The sequence below is a fragment of the Fundulus heteroclitus genome, unplaced genomic scaffold, assembly GCF_011125445.2.
Source record: "Fundulus heteroclitus isolate FHET01 unplaced genomic scaffold, MU-UCD_Fhet_4.1 scaffold_51, whole genome shotgun sequence".
NCBI classification, from domain to species: Eukaryota; Metazoa; Chordata; class Actinopteri; order Cyprinodontiformes; family Fundulidae; genus Fundulus; species Fundulus heteroclitus.
This window is the reverse complement of record NW_023396934.1, coordinates 2,316,676-2,340,076: the sequence shown is the minus strand read 5'-3', so window position 1 is coordinate 2,340,076 and position 23,401 is coordinate 2,316,676. Positions and strand designations below refer to the sequence as shown.

At 41.0% G+C, this 23,401-nt stretch overlaps 2 protein-coding genes across 2 annotated transcripts in view; one reads left to right on the top strand and one right to left on the bottom strand.

Moving 5' to 3' along the window:
- LOC118556038 (ADP-ribose glycohydrolase MACROD1-like) overlaps positions 1-10,317 on the top strand; it is a 47,167-nt gene extending 36,850 nt beyond the window's left edge. The window contains exon 4 of the mRNA XM_036132454.1: positions 10,067-10,317. Within this exon, the coding sequence (XP_035988347.1) occupies positions 10,067-10,077 (11 nt within the window). The 3' untranslated portion in view covers positions 10,078-10,317. The remainder of the gene's footprint in view (positions 1-10,066) is intronic.
- flrt1b (fibronectin leucine rich transmembrane protein 1b) lies at positions 181-13,803 on the bottom strand. The gene is given in 5 exon segments (XM_036132448.1): positions 181-4,994; positions 4,996-5,093; positions 5,096-5,687; positions 5,689-5,967; positions 12,885-13,803. Coding segments are annotated over 4 exon segments (2,187 nt in total). The 5' UTR covers positions 5,953-5,967; positions 12,885-13,803; the 3' UTR covers positions 181-3,761.
- Between the last annotated feature and the right edge of the window lie 9,598 nt (positions 13,804-23,401).

Below are 23,401 nucleotides of genomic sequence, written 5' to 3'. Positions count from 1 at the left end.
TGTGTGATTTAACGAGGACCACGCCGTCTCGTCTTAAATCATATTAATAATCTCAGCCTCACATTGATTGTTTTTTTTTTTGTGTGTTTTGAAGCCAGCACGCTACGTTATTTAGACTTTTGTTGTCGCTTTGATAAACCCACCGTCACGCAGACACAGAAAAAAGACGCATCACACTGCTTTTTCCTCTCACAAGTCTTTATTCATCCGCGTAGAAAAAAAGACAACAGACCAATAAATGAAACAGCATTTTGCACTCGGTTTTGTCTATACATAAGTGTTTTCATCATCACATCTGAGGAGATTTTTAAAGGAAAGATTTTCTAAAAAAAATAATGAATGGTAGCTTTACTGCTTTTTTCAACAAAAAAAAAAAACTGAATTTAAGAAAAAAAAATCCCCAAATACAGGTAGAAAGAAAGTAAATAAAAGACCAAAACCAAAATACACACCAGAGCTCCTTGATTATCATCAGTACACAGTAACACAGGAAGGAAAATCAGCAGAGTACAACCAAAAAGAAAGAAGGAAAGCGTTTTCAACCTTTAAACGCTCTATCTAAATAACCGCCGCTCTGTCCTCCCTTCTCTGTCATCTGAAAATCTGGCTGTTGTTTAAAAGGGATTCTCCGTCAATGTTGCTCCTGCGTTTGGGTCTGTTGGTTTGGGTCGGTGAGAGGCAGTCAGAGAGCAGGGGCTGCTTTCCCGTGGCCGTGTTGAGATGCACAGTGATGCGGTCGGGGCTGTTAACGGATCCCGTGTCTATGCCGAGCTAAGGCCATAAAACTGGACATCCTGAGTCAACAAATGTGTTTCGCTCTCAACACTTTATCAGCCTGTCTTGAATAATTTAGCTTAAAAATGGTCAGATGTCGGTGCTTTAGCTTTGAAAGAATTTCAAGTTTAAAACGGCTTGTGTTTTGCGGTGGGATGAACGGTTTAAAATTTGTTCAGGCTGCACTTTCACGACGGAGTTTTATCAGCTGATTTATCATTTGGTCCAAAATCAAGGGATCAAATTGTGAAATTGGCATTTGAAACCAGACATTTGTATGTGCTGTATTCAAGGACACCCAACCATTTTCCCTCAGTTTTCCTGCTTTAGGTTTAGTTGGAATAACCAAAGTTATTTGTATTTCCTAAAAGCCTCAATAATGGCTTTTTTTATCACTTAATTTTAAAGGCAGAAGTTTACATGCACTAAGATTGCTATGCCGATTTTGGGAAAGTTAGATAGCGATGATTTCTTTGCTTGGCACACTTCTGATCAGTTAATTTACAACACCTGAGTTAAATGGAGGCAGACCTGTGGGCGTATTTTAAGGCAACACCTCAAACATGCTGCTTCCTTGAGTGGAATCATAGAAAACCTAAAGAAATTAGCTAAGATATAAGCAAGAAAATTGTGGACCTCCACAAATATTCAACCTTGGGTTAAATTTCCAGAGGGCTAAAGGTGTCATATCCATGTGTTGTAACTATTATATGCAAAATGTAGGTATAAGCACTGGGGGAATGTCAAACCATTTTGCTTTTTAGGAAGGAGATGAGCTATGAAGCAGTGATGGCAGGTACTCCTGCTGCACTTAATTTACATCTAAAGTCTGAGCAATCCAAATTTTAGCTGCAAGTCAGAAAACCAGCAGGATTTATCAATTGTTCTCAGTGATTGCTAATTACCATTAACAGTACATGCTTATAGCTATGTAGAAAATTTGCCCATCATGTTCAAATACAGGTTTTACATGTATTTATGTGTGTGAATTATTTTATGACATACAAATAGCTTCAAGTGCAAATAGACCCCTAATCATAAGCTGCACATGGCAGCCATGTTGGATTTTTGAGATCAGTGTTTGTGAGAAATCTCAGTTTTTCCATCTTTAAATTCTGACTTTAGGCAGCCTCTGTGTTTATTTTTCCAGTTTTAATTCAGTTTTAATTCAAACATGCAGTGCTAATAGGTATATCATATTTCCTTTTTTTGTGACATACCCAACAAATTGGAAAAAGTCTAACTCTGTTTTGCCATCTAGACAGAAAACTTGGTATTTAAAGGGGTGCTATTTTTTTTTAATTAAAATGTTGAATCATAGTGCTGGATAATCCCAACACTGTGGTTCTATGTGTAACCAGACTGTAGAAGAACATATTAATATCAGAATGCAAAATCACATTTCATATAATAGATATTGTTTCATTAGTATGTTTCCCCTCTTTATTTTTCCTGAACCACAATAAAACAGCATAAAAACGTTTTTAATCAACCTCAAGTTATAAGATATCATGAGTGATGAGTCTTTATAATTTCCTCAACAAATATTATCTGCTGCTCCAAGTTATATCCAAATAAAAAGCTCTGGCTTTCTCTTAAAGATAAATGGGTTACTACTATAAGGTGCACGATGAGTTTCTTTCATGAATGTTGGAAAGACCATTTAATGAAACCAAGCTGAATTGAAAACTGGGTTAATGCTGTTCTCGTAAATGTTTTCATTTACTTGGAGATTATTTAGCCTCTTTGTTTGTCTTGCCTCTAACTTGTATTGTTGTATATATTGAAATGTTCTTAGCTCTGTAAATCAAACAGAGTTCAGTCAAGTTTTTGACAGAATCATGCGGTCTTTTATCACTCGTATTTGTTGGAAGCAGTGGTCACGCTGCGGGGGAAATTTCATCCGTTTTTTAAGATGAAGAAGTCACATTATTCCAGTTGTCAGCCCTCTTCCCCTCAATCTTCTTTTCCTTTTGTCCTCTTTTTTTTTGCCTCCTGCCGCTTCATTGGTCACACGCCCTTTTTTTAACTTAGCTCCTGTTTCTTTCTTCTCCTTCCTCGCTCTCTGCCATAAGCAAGCCACCTCTCAGAGATACTGCACTCCCCCAGACAGCACCCCTTTCCCCCTTGTTGTCCTTTATTTTCTTCCCCTCCATCCACCCATCTTTCCATCACCTCAAACACACACTCTTTCCCTCTCTCTTTCCCACTCATTAGTCTACCCATGCTGTGGTTTGTGTCTCCCGTCTCTGTCAGGGCTGTTGTCACTGCTGTCAGCTCCCTTGGCAAGAACAAAGTCGTCCTCTGCTCACAGCACCACAAAAGACACGAGAAGAATAAAAGGAAAAGAGCTTCAGCTCCATAAAGAAAGGAGAAAAACTAAAAAAGAGGCGTAAAGATGGAAAAATTAAAAAAAGAGGAGGGGGGGGGGGTAAACTAAAGGAAAAGAAGGGAGCTAGGAACACATCTTTTCATGTCAGCCATGATGCATTGGCATCTGTGAGTTATAACAACCATTGATTTCTCCTTTCTGTCATCCGTTTTATCTATACAGCACAGAGCTTACAGTTGGAAGGAAGATATGAGTGCTATCTCTATACACATCAAGTGCCTTTTCCTCATATAAATATATCTCCTGCTAAATCAGCTAATCCTAGTATATCAACCTCAAATAACTTACCGTGTATTATTATGAGCTGAGAAGAGCAGTATGTTTGAAAGACACTGAGATACCCAAAAGAGGAAACGTAACCATTTAGAACAATAAGCAGTGCTGAGAGAAGAGCCTACTGTATTTTGTAGGGTACAGCAGTAGAGTATATTGGGACTCTTACTTCTGCCGCTCATTAACATTGTCCCATCATCATCATCTACTAAGCAAACCAATCAGAATCGAACCATCAGAGGCACAGAGGGTACTTTGGAAACCAAGGGCAAAATGCCACCAGCCTACAAGGCTCTGGTAGCTCAAGGAGTGAGCTGCCATATCACGTGTAGGCGTAATCTATGTCAGGGATGCCACCCTCTCTGTAGCCACGGTTGGTACCATAAGTGACGTGATGGTGGCTGGCTTGGCTGAGTATGGTGCCGTTGAGGCTGCCAGCTCCATGGCTGCTCCGGTAGGTCCCGTTCGCTTGGGAGGAAGAGGAGGAGGAGGAAGGGAAAATCGTGTGGATGTAGGTGACGTCCTCCAGCTTAGGTTGCAGGGACTGATGGGCCATAGCTGTCATCTGAAACCCTGCTGGAGGGGCCCTGATCTCTAGGATGGAAGTGTCTTTCTTTGTACCTGACTCTACATAGTCATCATAATGCTTCCCACCCCGGCCTCTGCTGTATGAGCCTGAGTCCCCAGACATGTAACCTGATCTCTGTCCATACCAGCAGAAGATGGCAAAGATTAAGAGCAAGCTCACCAATGCCGTGGCACCACCAATGATTCCAGCTAGTGGCAGAGCTGTTAGCTCAGAGTCCTGTCCCTCTTTGTCTCCACCTTCCCCTCCAGTGCTGACATCTCCAGTCTCTATCTGAGCACAGGCTGGAGTTGAGTCTTTACTGTCTGTGTCCATGCTGCCAGCTCGAGAAGAACCCATGCTGGACACCCCACCAAAAGAAGTCTCCTGTCGTAGTGGCAGAAGGCATATGAGGTAACGGGAACGTGGAGTGAGCTGGGTAAGGAGATACTGCCTCCTCTCTCCTGGAACCAAAGTCTCTGTCATTGAGCCCAGAGCTGCGCTGCTTCCCATTCTTAGCCACGACAAACGGAAGGAGGGTGCTGGCTGTGGGTACAGCCAACTCACAAGGACGCTGTCCGGAGACAGAGGTTTAACAGTCAGCTCTAAGGCCTCTCTAGATACTTGTCCACCGTTCCCTGGAGGCAGGGGCATAATGAGGCCAGGCTTCTTAGGCCGCAGAATGAAGAGAGAACCTTGTGTGGGGACCAACAGAGGGCCAGTTGTTGTGCTCCCATGAGGAACTACTTGACTCTCTCCAACATCATCTTCACCGCCATCGTTTTCAACTGGGTTCACCACTTCTCCAGGACCAGAACCTGCTGGGGGGCCTTCGCACTGCTCCATCAACGATGTTAACTCTCTGAGTGACTGGCCCCGTACAGGCTCAGGCCCCTGACAGACGAGGCCTCTGACTGTGACTGCTGACCCACGTCCATGCAGCCAGGAATGAAGCCAGCGAAGGTTGCAACCACAGTACCAGGGGTTTCCCTCGCAGCAGCAGCAGCTCCAGACTTTCAGTGTCTCTCAGAATTCCCCGAGGCAGACTGGTCAGGTTGTTTCCTGACAGGTCCAGTCCTCTGTAGGTGCCTCATCCCAGTCCAACGTCGCCCTCGGTATGTGGGTCATCCCGTTGTCTTGTAAGTGTAGTCGTACCAGATGGGCTGAAGGCAGGTTGACTGGCGGAGACTGCAGAGCGTTCCTAACCAGTGACAATTCCGTCAGGTTGGACAGTCGAGAAAAGGTGTCGTCTGCTATGCGTGTGTTGGCCAGCAGATTTCCATCCAGGACCAGACGTCGCAGAGAGGAGAGACCGCGGAAGGCGTGCGTTGGGATGGTGCTGATCCTGTTGTCGTCCAGTCGCAGCTCTTCCAGCGATGCCGGAAGGCCCGCGGGGATACTCGACAGGTGGTTCCGAGACAGAAACAGCAGTCGAAGCCTTGGAGTCCCAGAAAAAGCTCGATCCTGGATGCTAACTGTCGATATTGAGTTATCATCCAGATGTAAACGTTCTAGTAACGGTAACTTGGCCAAAGCGGATCGGGGTAACGTTCGTATATTATTATCCTGCAAATGGAGCTCTCTTAAGGACGGTGGGAGGTGTATCGGAAACTCATCCAGCTGGTTGGCGTATAGGTAGATCACTCGTATAGACGTGCTGCGCTCCAGCGACTGCGGCAGTCCCGGCGTTGCTCAGCCGGTTGCTCTGCAGGTAGAGGATGGCAGCCGTTAATGGCAGTGGAGGGATTATGCTCAGGCCACGGTCGTTGCAGTAGACAAAGCCCTCATCACAGCGGCACACGGAGGGACAAACAATGCCATCATCTCCCTCGCCTGTCTCCATGGCGATTGCAGCTGCCGCCAGCTCCAGCACCTCAGCCAATAAGGTGAGGACCAGGAGGAGGAGAAAGAGCCAATCGCGAAGCTCAGCAAGACTTTCAGCTGCCATGTTGGTGCACAGATCCTAACCAAAAGAGAAGGAAAAACTAGATTAATACAAGGACAGGTCAATCATTCTAAAGCCAAAGGGGTACTGACATATTACATTCAAATAAAAAAAAAATAACTTGACAGTCGAACTGTTTCAAGATGCTAAATTTTGAAATTTCCACCTGCTGGCAAAAGAGAAACCTTTCATCTCAAGAGTTGAAGTGAGTTGGGAATATAAAAGTCAGTTGCCCTGCAGAGAAACTGTCCAGTATTATATGGGTCAGAGCGACCAAGCAGAAGACAAAGTGACATTTAGATTCAGTGAGTGCAACGAGGGGTGGGTTGACCGGCGATAAAGATTACAAGAATTGAAGAAAGCAAAGAGACAACAGAAATGGAGAAAATTGGACAGTGACAGTTGAAATGGGGGGGAATAAGTGAAGAGGGCTTTATTTCCTGGGAGGTTAACAGAACTAGAGCAAGTGACACGAAAATAAAATGGAAGATAGATCATGGAGAAGGAGATTAGACTAATTGGCTGCGGCACAGTTGATGGATCTGAAAACAGCACAAGTACCAAAGTTGCTGTGACAGCACTAGATCTGACCCTGGGAGAAAATGAGGATAATAACTCAATAGAGAAACACAATTTCAAAGATTTCTGAAGGTTTACTCAGATGCATACTGTGTCTGTTTGAGGTCATGACCACTTGGTGAACTGCTCACAAATTAATAAGCATACCGAGCACTGAGTGCACATACAGTACAGTCTGACATGTATAATATATAATTTCATCAGGTGGTTATTGTTTGTCAAATTTCTATAAAATATTCAGGAAAGTGCTCCTGGGATCTTCTGTTTTATCCAGAGAAACCTTAATACTGTTCTCTGAAAAAGTATTGGCCCCCTTACAGATTTCTGCTACTTTAGCTACTTTTTTTTTCATTTAAATTCAATCAATTCAAAAAATGCTTTGTTAATCCCAAAGGGTAATTAAAATGTTCCCAATTGTAAAACAACTTTTAATATCAGACAAAGTTAACTTGTATAAATACAAATACAATTTTCAGTAGACAAAAAAGCTATCTAAACCAATCCGGCCCTATCTAAAAAAATAAAAAAAACGTAGTCGCCCCATAAACCTCATAACTGGTGGCGCCATCTTTGATACAACTTCCATCAAATATAAATTTGCATTTTGTCTCTTACATTGATTAATGATTGATCTTTATTATGTATTTACTTATGTTGAGTTATTTTAGTTCAGCTGCATTGGAGTATGAATAGCTTGTTCCGTGCCAGAAAATTTCAATCAGATAGAAGTCTGGACTTTGACAAGGCCTCTTCAAAATCTTCATTCTGCTTAGGGTTTTTCTTTTTTGAGCAGAGTTGGGCTTGCTAATTTGTTTTGGATCATCAGCCTGTTGTTTAAACCAAAGTGAACTTGAGTTTAAGAACATAATCTGATTGCCGGACATCTCCTTCAGGAGTTTTGAATGTAGCAAGATTATGGTTTCACTAAACCAAACCAGGCCAACTTCCATCCATCCGTCCATTTTCTAACACGCTTATCCCTATTGGGGTCAAAAGGGGTGCTGGTGCCTATGTCCAGCTGTCAATGGGCGAGAGGCGGGGTACACCAGGCCAACTTTAATTATAAAACACTTTAAACAATCATAGTATCAAAGTGCTAAAAAACACAGTGCATAAAAAGCCTGCACAAAAAATTAAAACAATAAACACATAAAACCAATTAAAAAAAATCTTGATTTAAACTAAAAGACAATATCTCAGATGGTGCCAAAAGCCAAAGAAAAGAGATGGGTTTTAAGAAGTGATTTAAAAGCAACCTTTCTGAGGCCCAAAGGCAGGTCGTTCTACAGTTAAGGAGTAGTAGCAGAGAAGGCCCGATGGAGGCAAATTACAGTAATTACAATAGGTTGTCATTGTAGCAAGTTTTGTTTTTGGGTTTATTTTCCAAAAAGCTGAATTAGTTTTACAACAGTTGTGACGTGAAACACCTTTCAAAAAGTCCCACTATTATGTCATCAGTCCGTGAATATTTTTCCCAAATGTTTTGCGGCTCATCGGGATGCTTTTGGTAAATGTGGAACAGGCTTTTTTTGTTCTCTTTGATCTGCTGTGATTTCTGCCTTGGAGCTGTCCAATGAATGCTATTTTAGCTTCGTCTCTTTCTTATTGTTCAATCATAAGCACTGACCGTAACACTGCAGGTCTTGATGCTCAATTCCATTTTTTTGTTGTTGCTGAAATCGCACTCCAGCACACTGTTTATGGAAGTAATGATGGATGTAATTGTTACTAAAAACTCCCAATAATGCTTTGTTAAAAAAACTTAATTGGGTTAGGTATAAAAAGACAACAACATAATAGCAAATACTGCCATAGCTGTGTTAGTATGAAGTTCTTTAGAATAGGAGCTGACAATATTAAGACCACATCAAAAGAAGGAGAAAGGTCAGAATAAGAACGGCACAACTATTAACAATAGACTTTTGTGGAGCCTTGACTGCTACTGTTGGAGAGAAGTCTGTGTGGATGTGTAGAGAGAGTCAGAGCATAAAAGACAGATGAAATGTGACATGATTGTTCAGACGGCAGATGCTTTGAAATCTACTAGATACATAACCGACTTACTATCACATATGGAAGTGGCACAAATCAAAATTTACTTAGAGGGAAAATATCAGAATTGGGCCATAACAACACTGCCATGAAAAAGACTGATATGGATTGTAAATAGGCGAAAAGATGGGATTTGGATCGCACTTGCACTTGGTCATACATTAAAATTTCTGCCATGATCTGAAACAATTAAAGGTGAAATAATTTTTCATAGCACAAGCATGTTTTTTTGGTTGAAATTTTATGTTTCCAAAAAAAATAAATCTTTGAGTCAAACTTTAATAGCATCATTTTGCAATTTAAATAAAATAACACCTGCGCTTTCCCCTTCAGTTTAGCTAGTTTGTGCAATTTGAGTAAAGTAGTGTAATAAAATTGATAGAAATTACATTTAACCAATAAACTCTTTGTCTTTTGGGTAGCCCTGAGGCTGTGAAATGTTCCCTGATGTGAAAGGGCTGACATGATTTGACAGCATATTTGATAAACAAATCCTCCAGAGGCAAGTTTTTTTCTCCCCCTGTCCCCCCTTCTGTACATGCACATGTGTGTTTGTGTGTGAACTCTGTGCTCGATGCAAAATTGCCCCTCGGCTGCAGTCAAAATCCATGCAAAGCAAACAAGAGATGGCGACAATAGAAGAAATGAAGAGGTTGGAAGGGGTTGAGGAGACAGATGGAGACTTGGACAGTCAGTCAGGGGAGGAGAGGGGAAATGAGTTTCTGGCAGTGAAGACTGAAGTCGGTATCAGCTGAGTTCGCTGCAGAAAGAAGAATGGATCCAATCCCTGACTGGGTGTTGTTTTTTTTTTTTTTCCCAGCTAGATATGTGTAAAAATAGCTGTGTTTGGTACTTTTATATGCCTGTGTTGCGCGTCTCTGTGTGAAAATGTGACAGAGATCTGTATCTACAACAACCAGCTCCTGTGTCTGCCTGACACAGTATTAGATGCATCAGGGCGAAGAAGTGGCTGCGCCTGAGAATTTGGCATGAACCCTGGCTTGATTTTTCTCTTTTCATAATCTTATTTTTAACTCGAGTCTGATTTTGGAAGACAGGGAAAGTACAACAGATATACACATGCACATAAAGGGAGCGTAAAGGTAGGAGCTGAGACCAGATTGGGATGCTCTATGAATATCAACTAGCATATGTTTCAGTGCCACAACATCCCCACTTCCCTCTCATAAATATCTTCTTGGCACAAGCTTGTTTGTGTGTTTTTCGCCCACATGCCAAGGTTTCCAATCGACATGTTGCTTTAATGATCCTCAGATTTTCTGTCCCACGCCGTCCCATGTTCGATCTCCTGCCGTCTCGTCTCTCTGCGTCTTTATCTTTTACACCATCTACCTCTCCCATCTGCACGCCTTCTCTTCATGACCTGTCATTATATCCACTTTAATGTTTGTTTACAGAATTATCCCTGTCCTCTCTGTCACTGTCTCCATCTTCTCCTAATCCTCTTTTATCATTTCCTCTCCAGTTGTTTGTTGATTCCTACACACTGAGATTGGATCAATCGGACAGGGTTTAGTCTCCCTGCCTACAACTCCCCGGCTCCTCTCCTCCCCACCTTGGCAACAGAGATCTTCTTTTCCATTCAGGTGCAGCAGAACACCTCCCTTTTCTTCCCCTCCTTGTCGTTCTCACTCCTCAGCCTCATCTTTGTTTTAGAGATAAAGTGATCAGAGATTCTGCACCTCCAATTTTGTGAAGCTCATACCTGCCAATACCGATTTTAGCCGATTCTCTTCAAGAACTCCAAATGACGAGTGTATTTTCTCTGCTTTATGATTCATTTAAATCAAACAGTCTGATAGCTAATTGCTTGAAGTAAAATAAAACAATGATTTTCCCCCAAAGGTGCCGGAAGAGAGAGAGAGTTGTCTCTCCCCACCACCGTAAATCTGTTGATTCAATAAAATCCTGCAGATTGTGGGACAGAGGTTTCAGTAAAAATAAAACCAACTAAAAAGAATAATGGAATATATATGTTTCCATTTTACACGATAGATTATAGCGGACTAATTTGTGCACAAGACAAAGCAGAGATACCAAAGGATATTTGGTACAAGATACTAGATTCATTCAAAATAAATTACAGCTGTGTCCGGCTTTATAGTTTTAAAAAAAATCTGATTTGCTGCCATGCAGAGCTGTGAAAATGTATTTCCCTCCTCCGATATCTTCAGTTTTTGCTTTGCTTTGCTCGCTTAAATATTTCAGAAAATCAAAGATTTTTTATCAGACCAAGAAAATCTGAGCAGATACAAAAGGCTGTTTCATTACAAGTTAAGTGGGGGGGGGGGGGGGAGGGGAACTCTCCAAACTAATCTTTTCATATCTGGAAAAGTAATTTGCCTTTTTGGTAAATCAGTTGACTGTGATGGACCACATTTCTATTTTTGGTTAACTTTCACTAGCCACACACATCCCTGACCACTGCCTGATCAAGAAACAATTTAAATAGAACCTGCCTGACTGCATGAAGTAGGCTAAAGGGTTTAATCGTCTGTCTGGAAATGGTTGAAGTTATTTTGAAGGCCTTAAGATTCAAGTTAGTGTCAGTGGGAGGCACTACCCACACATGGGGAAAACACGGAGAATTGATAAACATTTACCGTCTACTAAAATTACTCCAAAAGTACATTTAAGACTCAGCCAGGAGGTCACAAAACACCCATGAACACGAGTTTTACATGCTTCACTTGTCTCAGTTTAGGTGATAGTTCATGATTCAATAATAGCAGAGAGACTGGGCAAAAATGGCCTTCATGGGAGAGATCCAAGGCCAAGACAACTGTTAACTACAAAGAACAAAAGGGAACAAATACAGCACTTCATACATATATATATATATATATATATATATATATATATATATATATATATATATATATATATATATATATATATATATATATATATATATATATATATAAAACGAAATTTGGAGTATGGCTGGGCAATAAATCAACTGTATGAATTAATTTGAATTTGCAATTTATGTAATTATTGAAAAATCGAGTTTTCCAGTTGCCAGTGCAAAAAAAAACCTAGAGTTTAAAATAAATCTAAATGTCGTGAAATGTTCAAATTTACTTTTGAAAAACCAACTCCTCCGCCTCCTGCTGTGAATGAAGCTGCTGGTGGCTACCAGGCGCTGCTCTGGTCTCTGTAGAGAAGGAAAACTAGAGACAGTCCAGTGTTTCTACTAAGCGACTCATATTTGGGGACTTTTCAGACCCCTTTCTGTGTTTTTAGCAGCTTCACTTGAAAGCAGCAATCTGTCTGCAGTTACTGTCTCACAACTGCCAGAGCTGTGTGGGGTCTCCCTGTTCCCTCAGCGCTGTCTCGCAGGCACAGGAAGCTGCTGTGTGAGTTTTGTGAAAGGCAAGTTATTGCACTATTAATCACAATGGGGACACTCATCTTTGTTCAAGAGGAACCTTTTATTTATTTTGCCTCATTTTAAAATTTTGCACTTCAAGCCCAATTGGGAAATTAATTTTGGTTTGTTAATTATTTTGTGTCAAATTAAAAACAAAGTTTATTTGAATGATTTCCTTGTTTCTAGTTTTTTAAAGAAAAAAAAAAAACGATTGAAATTGTAAATCAGACATATTGTGAAAAATATTTGAGATGTGAGGCCATATCGCCCAGCCCTAGTTTGGAGTGGCCTAGTCCAAGTCCAAACCTAAATCCTACTGAGAAGCTGTAGCATGATGTTAAACAGGCTGTTCTTTTTAGAAAACCCAGTGATAGATTGCATAGGTGTGTTTTTTTTCTTAACAACTAAAATAATTTAGAAACTAGCCTCTGTATTTACTCAAGTTATCTTTGACACCTTCTCTGTGTTTTTTAAAACGCCTCACTGATACTGAAAGTGGCTGAATTTGAGTCTTCTTTACTCAGTTGAAACTTCAACACTAAAGAGTGTTGTCTGTGCCAGCTGTTACTGCCTTGGTGTGTTGTTTACTGATGGATTTGTGTCTAGATTTGTGTCGGCCAATCATGGTTTAGGGGTGGTGGAGCGTAAAATTAGCCGCTTCCTAGGCAGACCTCTAGCTTTTTGCCTTAATGTCGTCTTCCCCAACGCCCCACATGTAAAACAGGTTCTGAGAATGGTCACTCTTAAAGCACTGAACCTTTGTGGGTTTTTTTTTTCTTCCTCCTTTTCATGAAGCAGAAAACGACCGGTAAGTGTAGTGAATCTCAATGTGATGAAAGCACAGCCGAAGACGTGTGTGTGTGTGAAAAGTCTGATCGACCCAGTGTGTGATTGCCGTGGGCTTTCTAACCTGCTCAGTCTCTGTGCCTTTCACGTCCGCCGCAGCTTTGTTTTTTTCCTGTATCGGGGATTTGTGGAGAGGAGTATTAGAGTGTCTGTGCGTGTGATTGAGGATGTTGCTTTGGATCTCCCTGTGTTAGCACAGTTTCGCAGCCTCCTTTGAATCGCTCAGAAGTGTAGCCTCTGTCCTTGGGGCTGTTGAATCTTCCTCAGCTTGGGTGAATTATGATAGGGATGATGATAGCCTGTACTCCAGGGCTCCACAAGAAGCAACACCAGCATGGCTCAAAGCCGCCACGGCGTCCACATTTGTGTGTGTTGGGTGCGTGTTAGTCCTCCTGCCAAGCTTGTTCTCTCTTTCTGGGGATGGGGCTTTCAGGCCTGCCAACTTAAGTCATCTTCATTGAGTGTCCAGAGGTTTAATTCTGAAACCACTCCTCCACACCCAAATGCTCACGTCGGGCAGGCAGGCAGTCAGAAGATGGCTGACAGCTTAAGGGTTCTCCTTGGAAAGTCGAAAAGCAATCCCGGATCCTCGTGCAAGCACTGGGTCATGCAAAAATAGTACTGCGCCGCGCTACGCTCGCTTCGAAAAGGCAGGTAGTGATTTTAATTGATGAGCAGCGGGGAAAGAGACGAGAAGAAGCGCCACTTAGTCCTCCGAGGAGAAAATCTGGTCTCTCCCTTTTTTAGGTTCACAATCACAATTATGACAACGTAAACGTCACTGGTGACGATAATTAAAATGTTTAGAGGCGCTCCCTCTTTAGTTCACACAGATCGTCTGCAAAGGCAGAAGATGATCACGGGCCGTAAACGGTCCACTTGGAGCTGCGTGGAAGGAGTTCTGCTGCAGCCTTGAAGAAACGGATCCTTCACTTCAGCAGATGAGCCAGCCGCTGGCCGGGAGTCGGTGGTCGTTCATCTGAAAAGACAGAGCCCATGGGAAGAAAATTAGAATTTATGTGGAGATCACGACGTAAGGATGAAAAGATGTGATTAGTTTTAATTTATGTATTCTATACTTTTTGTTATTCAGCTATGGATTAATTTAATTCATGTATTATTATTATTTATTGATGATTATTATCCATCCACCCATCCATCGATCCATCCATTTTCTAACCCGCTTAGTGCCTCTGATGAAGAAAATAATAATTTATAAAGTTTTTTTCCACAATTAGTATTTTTATTATTTATTATTAACAACAATAACATTTTTATTGTAAAGGTTATGGACACATTGATAAAAAATTAATATTTAACTGAATGAAAAAAACAAACTCGTAAAGCAACAAATAATCAGACTTTCTAACAGGAACTGACTCACCATACCTTCTTTCATTGATGATTACATCAGAATTCATTCATAACATAAAAATTAACACATTAATATGATTAGCCTCCCATTCATAAACATAAAAACACTGCCCAGGTGTGTTGTTGTCATTAGTTTTTTTTTATTTTTTTGCCAGGTAAGCAGCCCCCCCATCCCCGCCCTCTAAGCTGACTTTGGCCCAGAGTTGGGGGCCGCCAGCATAGATGGAAGGTCTATAACTCGGCTACAGTCAATTAAAAATCACTGATTAACTTATGAAATGACCCATAAAAACCATTATCCTCCTGGCAGAACTAGGTTTTACAATGTTTGCCGCCGCTGATTTATTTGCAGAAGGACCAACACCGTGATTTACTTTCAAACTTTTGTCACTGCTGACTAGCGAACCCCATCCCAACCTGTGTTTCACTGCATGTCAAGGTCATGTTTGCTGCAAAGCTGCGTCCACAGTAGTACTAGTTCAGGTAAATCAACGGCGAGGTGGAAGTCACAGGAAGATGCTGGTTGAGGGTAAACTGATGGTCCACCAAGTCTCTAGAGCAGAGCAAAGAACCATGGACTCATTGCAGAGCCATTGGGGCAAATTACCCGTATAAGTCTAGTAAATAATGTCCAAGCCTCAAATTCAAAAGATGTGGTTGCCTATTAAGTTTACCTCAAGGAGAATTAAACTGCTGCATTTAACTTGTATATCACAAAAACCCAAATCGACCAATGAAATATAATTACCAAAAAGTGAAACCTTATCTCAAATCAACGTAAAATAGAACAATAATGTAATTCTCATTGTGTATGGGAAAGCTTTGTAATACAGGTGCACATCAATAAATTAGATTATTTAAAAACTTAATGTATTTCAAATACTTGGGCCAAACATTTAATTCAGATGCTATAGGCCTATAGATCTATTAAACAGAGTGGTAAGTGCTAAATAAAATGGTAAATGGACTGAACTTATATAGCGCTTTTCCAGTCATACTGACCACTCAAAGCGCTGTACACTAGAGCCACATTCACCCAATCATTGTCACTAACACACACACATTCATACACCGATAGACAGCTCGGTAGGCAACTTGGGGTTAAGTGCCTTGCCCAGGGGCACATTGACATGTGACAGCAACCTTCCAATTGCAAGACGACCTACTCAAGGCCATCAAGCCACAGTCACCCGTAAAGTGGTGTATTTCAAGGATTCATTTATATTATCTTTGCCAATTGTTATTTAAAACGAATGAATCCCCAAAATCTTTATTTCTTATGACTAAAAGAAATAAAGACTAAATAAAGCAACGTTTTGGTATTGGCTACCCAGTCGTCCAGCACAGTGGTAAGCTAAAGAAGCTGGCTAGCCACTGTGTGCTGGATCCAAGCAGGTTCATGGAAAACTCAGTGGAAGATAGAAGTCTGGCATAAACCCAGAAGCTGTTGGGATAATCACAAATTTGAAAAGATCGTGAAGCAAAGCCCATTCAAGGGTTTGGAGGAATCACAAAGACTGCATGCAGTCAGAGTCGCCCCACTGATAAATGGTAAATGGACTGAATTTATATCGGCTCCTCTAGTCATATCAACCACTTGAAGCACTTTACAATCTACAAACATTCACCCAACTGCACTCACTGCACTCATAAAGGTAAACCAGGTCAAGCATCCACTTTATGTTAACATTTAATTTCCTGTTAAACACATACAAAATGGGTTTGTGGGGTTAAAACAAACAATTCTGCAATGCTTACTAGAAATTTCAATTTAACCCAAACAAACACCATTTTTATGTGTTAACTGGAAATTAAACACATTTATATTCACTCGCATTCATCCACTGAGTCGCAGATCGGCAGGTAACTTTCCGATTGCATGACCGCCGATCTACCCACTGAGCCACAGTCGCCCCAGATCTATCCGGGTCACTGGCCACCTTTCAGAATAAAGTCAATTTTATCTTTCATTCGGAGATCAAGAACTCAGACTCCAGAGGGAGAGTGGAGATGCAGAGAATCAAAGTTGCGTGAGTCAAAGACTGCTGGTGCTGGTCCACTGTGTCTTATTAAGTCCAAACCCCTTGAAATTTAAGAGCACTTCCTGCTTCCTTCTGCTGAGAAGCTTTATGGAGATACTGATTTCATTTCCCAATAAGACTGCCCACTCTGCCAAAACTACCAACGCCTGCATAAGTGGCTATGGTGTCACTGTGTGTTAACGGGCAGCTAACTGGGCCGACCTAAACCACCTAGGGAATCTGTTTAGTCATGAGGAAGATAAGAGACTCGAGAGCCAACAACGCAAAAAAGCTGAGGGCCACTATTAAATCAACCAGGGATTCTTTAACACCTCAGCGGTCCCACAGGCTGCGTTCATGTAGTAATTCATGCAAAAGGAGCCCTGACCCAATATCGTCCTTATACTGTCCGTAGGCTGACATTTCTGTATAAATTATGCTTTTTTCATCAGTCTTGTGCTCTTTTTTTGAAAATTTTCAGAGAAACTGAATTCTAGGTTTCAAAATGTCACAAAATAAACATTAATATATCACTCTGGTTGTAACTTGACTTTTGAACTGAATTACTGACACAAAGTAACTTTTGGATGACATTCTAACGCATTGCACCGGAATAACCCATTATAATATTTAAAGTTGGTTCCAAAGTTTGGATGCTGTTATTGCTGAACAAAAAAGGAAAATTTGTTTTTATTTTAATCCAGTTTTTGTTTGTTTTTTTTAAATATCAGCTTTGTTTTAAGCAAGATGTAATGTCGAGTTTCACTGTTGGCACAATATGAAGCACTAAAAGGACTGAATAATTATCCCCCTCTGAATGGTTTTACCTTCCAGGATTAAGTACATCGTGAAAACGCTACTTGAAGGTCAACGCCGCATATGTGCAGCATTACGCTCTCAGCGCACAACAAACCTCCCATTAAGGAAACTGCGTGTTTTATGTCAGTTTTTTTTTGTTCTTTCACACAAAGCTGAGGAGCTTTCATTAACCACCGCGCACTAAGTGCCTGTATCTTATGAGCGAAATGAAAACCCCTGGTGAGCATTGGTTTTAGAAATGTAAGGTTTTCATCAGCTACGCCGAGCATACAGAGACATATTCATCAGAAGCCATTAACTGCTCCGCTGCTCACATCCGCCCCGTTCTCATCCCGGAGTAAGTAGACTACAAAGCCAACTGGGAGATTCTCATCCAGTTTGCAAAAAAACACAAACAGAAACAAATAAAACTGTCCTCGTTTTCCTCTCTGAAGGACACACGCCGGAGCCGAGAAGGATTTGTTTAACAGGCTTAAGCCAGAGCCTGCGTGTGTTCATGAAGGGTGCTTAATGTTTAAACCGAACCCCTGACAGTCTAAATTCAAGGTGATGATATGTTTGGCCGCGTTTTTTGTTTTATATTCAGCATTGTGAGCGGTTAAAAGGATGGCGAGGAATACGTTTTGCCGGGTGCAGTTTGGAGGAAGCAGTTATGGCGGTGGAGATAAATTGTTCTATTCATAAAAAACAGGAGCAACGTGATATCCGGTTATGTGGATTGTAAACTGATTTCCATGTGCAGAGTGAAGCTGAAATATGCAACAAAAGCCGCACCATTTGGGACAGCATGCTAAACAGTTTGCAAAATGTGATTTGCATGGAGAGAACAGAGTAAACGTTGCCTTTTCAAGGGCAACGTTAATGTAAGAGAAACTTTAGATGTGGAGCTAAGACTGAAGAAAGGGACCCGACCGCACTACCAAGAGTTTAAACACTGGGAAAAGTATAGTTACAGCAAATAAAGCCATTAAATAAACTGTTATGGCACTTAAGAAAATGAATGGCAATATTTGTGATAATAAATAGGGTTACTGGGTTATAATGAAAGGGTACTAAGAAAAAAAAATTATAGAAATATTAACTAACATTTCGGACATCATAAAAATAATTGGGTTATTGAAAAAACACGTCTACTTAGAGAGAGTTTTAGGAGCAACAGGGTCCTAAAAAGTCTGAAATGTGTCATTTTTTTTTACACTTTTGTACATTTATACATTTCTTCTATTGACTTATTTTGTTTTATTTAAATTAACCACAATTGTTTGATTGTAGTTTTTCGGCACCTGGGATTTTAAATATTCTTATCTTATCTTCTACTACACTCATAAGAAAATATAGATTTCATTAGATTTGGCTTAAAAACAGAGATTTTATAGCTGGCTAGAACCTGTCATGAGTAACCCTTAAGAAGCTATTTGATAACCTGAGTCTAACATTACTGCTCCAGTCCAGAGTCAAAATAAAGTATGATTTTATTTTAAGTTAACACAAGTAGAGTCTCAAGTTTAACTTAAACTGAAGCATGCAGAAAAACCTGGAAAAAAAAAACATGGAGGGTTTAACTTACGACATGTTTGGAAACACCGTCTATATCCTTTGAAGGAAATTGGAAACGTAATATAACTGAAGTATCTCTGAGTAAGTTGCATAGAAATGATTTTCTGATCAAAATAAAGAGATCATACATTATGACTTATTATATGAAAAGCAAATATTTTAGTGTAAATGTAGGCTTTTGTTTTTTACCTATCAATACCACAGAATGGACATACAGTCTGCGGTCATTTAAACAATGTTGTAGAAATAGGAAAACCTGGAACAATAAAAAAAAAAAAAAAATAGGATAAGGTGGAAAGCCACACCTCTGTGTCCAAAACTCCCTCAACACTATATTGAACCGACATGATTGTGTTGTGTAAATAACCTGTTAGCATCAGGAGCGTTGGGGGAAATGATGGATGGCCCAATGTGATGCTAATGATCGTAGGGGGGCTTTAATCAAGGAGTCTTTTGAAATTCAACCCTCGATACCTGTTGCTGGCGTGATTTTCATTTAAAAAATTTTTTCTATCTGCTGCACCCCCAATGAGCCATGCAACTGCAAAAAAAAAAAAAAAAAAAAATGTTTCACATAAACGCGCTCTAAGCAGGAGAAGGATGCATGGTTTATTGAAGATAGCCGTATGTGTGGAGTTGGATATATCTTTAGAAACTAAAATGTGTCCTGTAGAAACTCCAGAGTATCTGTTCCTGACAAGAAAAACTGCAGGGTTTGGATCAGCGATGGTAAGTGAGTTAGCTGGCTGGAAATCATGACACTAATGTCGACCCTAGAGGAGGCTGCTGATAGGTTACTGTTTGGTTTTTACTTAAAGCTATAGTGATTTAAAAACCCATACATGCCATAAATGTAATGTAATGACTCGGCTCAGTATCAGTGAAACTTAGACTGCTCAAATGAAAACCACTGTCAATTAACACGTTAAGTTCAAATACCCTTCTTTTCACGCGTATCAGAACTGGAGCTGCTTTCTCTTAGTTTAAGTGTAAAACTGCACTTTGATCTGATTGTTCAATATGTTAAGCTCTGCTTAGAAAACCAGAGCGGACTAGCCTGCCATTTAAAGAAGCAATCTGTGCCGAAGAACCTTGAACCCCAATATGCTGCAGCGCTTTCCAGGGAAGGTTGTTTATTTGAACAGCGTCAAACCCCAATCTAAATGTGCAAACAACAAGGCGACTTCATAGAGGAAGAATCCAGGCGCCAAACTTAACAAGCCTGCAGACGTGACCCTCAAACCAGGTTGAAACAACTCTCACAGTGATATGAAAAAGCAGAAGAAACCGACTCAAAGTGTTGAAAACTTTGCAGCAATGGTAAAAAGTCAGTTTCCAAACACTAAATCCCTAAAAACAGATGATGCAACACAATGGTAAACGCACTCCTCTCCTACTATTTTTTTTTTCCTTTTCACATTTGTTATGCACTAAAATATATTGTTTTCTGGAGGTCTTTAGCCGAATTAAAACTTGACATTTAGCATCGTTAGTTATGTATAAAAAGCAGCGGTCACCTTCAATATTGGGAGCAGTTGGTTTAAAACGTCCTCCTGTTACAGGATTTGTTCTGCGGTCCATCCTTTCGTACACCCTTCGCTAATCTTTATATACTGCAGGCAGAAATATCTGCCTTGTGTTGGTGCCTGTAAGTGCCTACTGAAGATCAGCAGCGTTTCCCCCCCACAGCTCACTGCCATCGCCCATTAGATACTGATGTGTGCGTAAAGTTCAGGCTGCCCTTCAAACTGTCAGGGATTTCCAGAAGTCAAACTGGGTGTGGAGCGATGGAGAGGGGGGCGGGGGGAGTTCATGAGATAGAAAAGCCAGGGAGTCAGGAGTCAAAACCATTTAGAGAGGCGAATGTATAAACATGTGCATGGCGGGTTGAGGAAGGGTCAGTAGGTTACTGCCTTGCATCATCAAAACAAACGCTTCCCATATTTCTGATAAACATACCACCCAAGAAGCGTGCTGTGCAGATTAACACCAGAGACTCTCCAGCATGCCCACTTTATTAGGTACACCTTGTTTATAGCGGGTTGAACTCACTGAGCTATATTATACACTGGAGTGCTAATCGCCCGCTGTTATAACGAGTCGCTTTGAAGCCACCGGCCGCCATATTGGTACTCCCTATTTTCCTCCAGTAACTAGGAAATATGTGCGCTACAGCATCGAATAACGAGGATTTTCTCATGTTCAAGGGGGGCTTAAAACTTTTAAATGTCAAATGCCATATTTTATGTTATGTTCTAAAACTATCAAGTAATGAGAAAGTCATGTGCTGAAATATTTTGTATTTATCTATTTATATATATATATATATATATATTTAATATGAATAGCATGTAAAATATTTCAGCACCTAATATTCCTAGTAGTTGATAGTGTTAGTACATCGACTGTAAAATTGTAAAACTGTAAAAATTACCTATGAAACGTTTTCACACAGCCAGAAAACTGCTTGTTATTGCAACCAAATCCTATGGGATTCTGTGAGAGTAGGGATTAGCAAGATGGCGGCCAGTGACTTCAGTTTTCGGCAAAATCAGCACTCCAGTGTATTATATAGCTCAGTGGATGAACTGCCTTCATTCATCCTGGTGTAGGCTCAACAAGGTTTTGGAAGCATTCTTCAGAGACTTTGGCCCATATTGACGCGGACCGTATCACACAGTCACAGCGGATTTGTTTGCCGCACACCCATGATGGGAATCTCCAATTTCGGCGCATCGTAAAGTGTCTCTGTTGAGCTGAGATCTGGGGACAGCAGCAATGCTAGGCTGTTCTCTTTAACGATGCTCAAGTGGTACAAAGTGTGCCAAGAAACTATCTCCCATATCGTTACACCACCACCACCTGCCCAAACCACTCCTACAACGTAGGATGGATCAATTATTAAGGTTTATAGCCACCATCTGAATGTTGGAGCTGACTCAGTGGACCAAGTCAAATGTTTTCCAGTCAGTTATCGTCCAGTCGTCTGTGATTGTACCTTCAGTTTCCTGTAATTAGCGACATGTGGTGTAGTTTCTGTTGCTGTTGCTCTACCACGTCAGGTTTCGCCATGTGGCGCACTCGGAGATGGTGTTCAGCATAGCCTGGTTGCCTGAGTTACAGTTGCCATCAAAACCCGGTCTGTCCAATCTCCTCAAAACTCTGACATCAACAAGACACTTGTGTCCACACTCGCAGGACATTTTCTCTCTTTCGGACAACTCTGTCAACCCCAGAGAAGGTTAAAGTGGTCAGTGAAGATATGTTCCCCTAAGAGTTTGGGTCTGCCCCATGTGTCTCTTCTCTGTGGGATGTTCCTGGAACACATCCAGAGTAGGGTTGTCCGAGATTAGCAATAATATTGGTGAATGTTGGGATAACTTTGCAGTCAATAAACAATAAGAGCGGTATTGTGTTTCTGCTTTAAATTCATATCAAACATGAACCCCAGATAATGAACATTAGGTATATCCACCTTGGCAACAATATTTTATTGAAAAGTTGCCTCTGCTCTGCTATTTTGGCCACAAACAGCACTTGGTTGTGGTTTTCTACATAACCGGACCACCTTTCCACCTCTTGACGTTCTAAAACCTTTATGCCGCATTAAACAAGTGTCAACACAATGCATTACAAGGACAAAGGGGGCCGAATGTATAGTACCTACATAATTAGCACCTGAACTGACTTGTTTGACGTGGAGGAGCAGCGGCATCACTTAAAGCTCCCTCCTGCATGACGGAGCTCCATGCCTTGCCTGTGAGGGCGAGTCCAGCCCCCCTAACAGAGGAAGCTCTAATTTCAGCCGCTTGTACTCAGGATCTTCGGGTCACGATATGTATCTCATGGTCAATAGCGACGAGTGGGGCGCACGGACGGACCGTTTGAATTGAAGGTTTCACGTTTGTAATCCTCCCAATTGGACCGGCTCCTCCAGATTCCATTAATCACAACAAAGGAGGTGTTTTAATTACGAACCAAGCTGCCTCTCTCTCTGAATCACTGAGGGTTAAACACCTTTAATGTTTAAAGTTAAACACTCTTCAATTACCGCATCCCTGTCACAGAAAAAAATACCTGTGCTCCGTTCAGTGTCACCAGAGCCCTTTTACTCTCACGCTATAAGAAGGCTGAAAAATCTCGGCCTTTCATTCAGGAGTAATTCTCTGCAGCGGCTTCATGCAAGAGAGACCGCAGCAAGCTATAGTGGCAATTAAGAGCTAGATAAGTGATTGATTGGTCACTCAGAGCAAACGAGACGCTCCTTTCTTTTTGTTTATGAATGATAATCTACTGGTCTCAGCTCCTGGAGTATATTCGTTGCTTTATATAGTTTCTTTTTATGGTGAATGCAATTATTTGGTAAGGCAGTATTTATAAGATGTTTGATTGACAGGCAATAAAAAGAATAATTCTGTAAAATAAATTATTTGATCTCTTTTACATCTACTTACTCTCATGTGGAAGAAAAAGATGAACGAGGGAAGACTAGAACGAGTGGCATGCGGTTGTGATACTGTACTTTCATTCAAAAACATTTCCCCCTGACCCTGCCACAGCATGTTTTACATTGCTCTTGTTTTTTGTTGTTGTTGTTGTTAATGCACACCGCAGTTCTCAGCTAATGTTCCTGTTCCTCGGGGGGGGAGACAGAAATCTCTCTGCTTTCGTTGGCCAGTCAGTGACAACCTGCGCAGCCTTCAGGCACTCAACACTGTGTGACTTTCACTGCAGCCTGTGCGCACGCTCACCCACGGTTTTTTGCTTGAATAATAATGATGAAATATTAGTTATTTATTTTTTCTCGTGC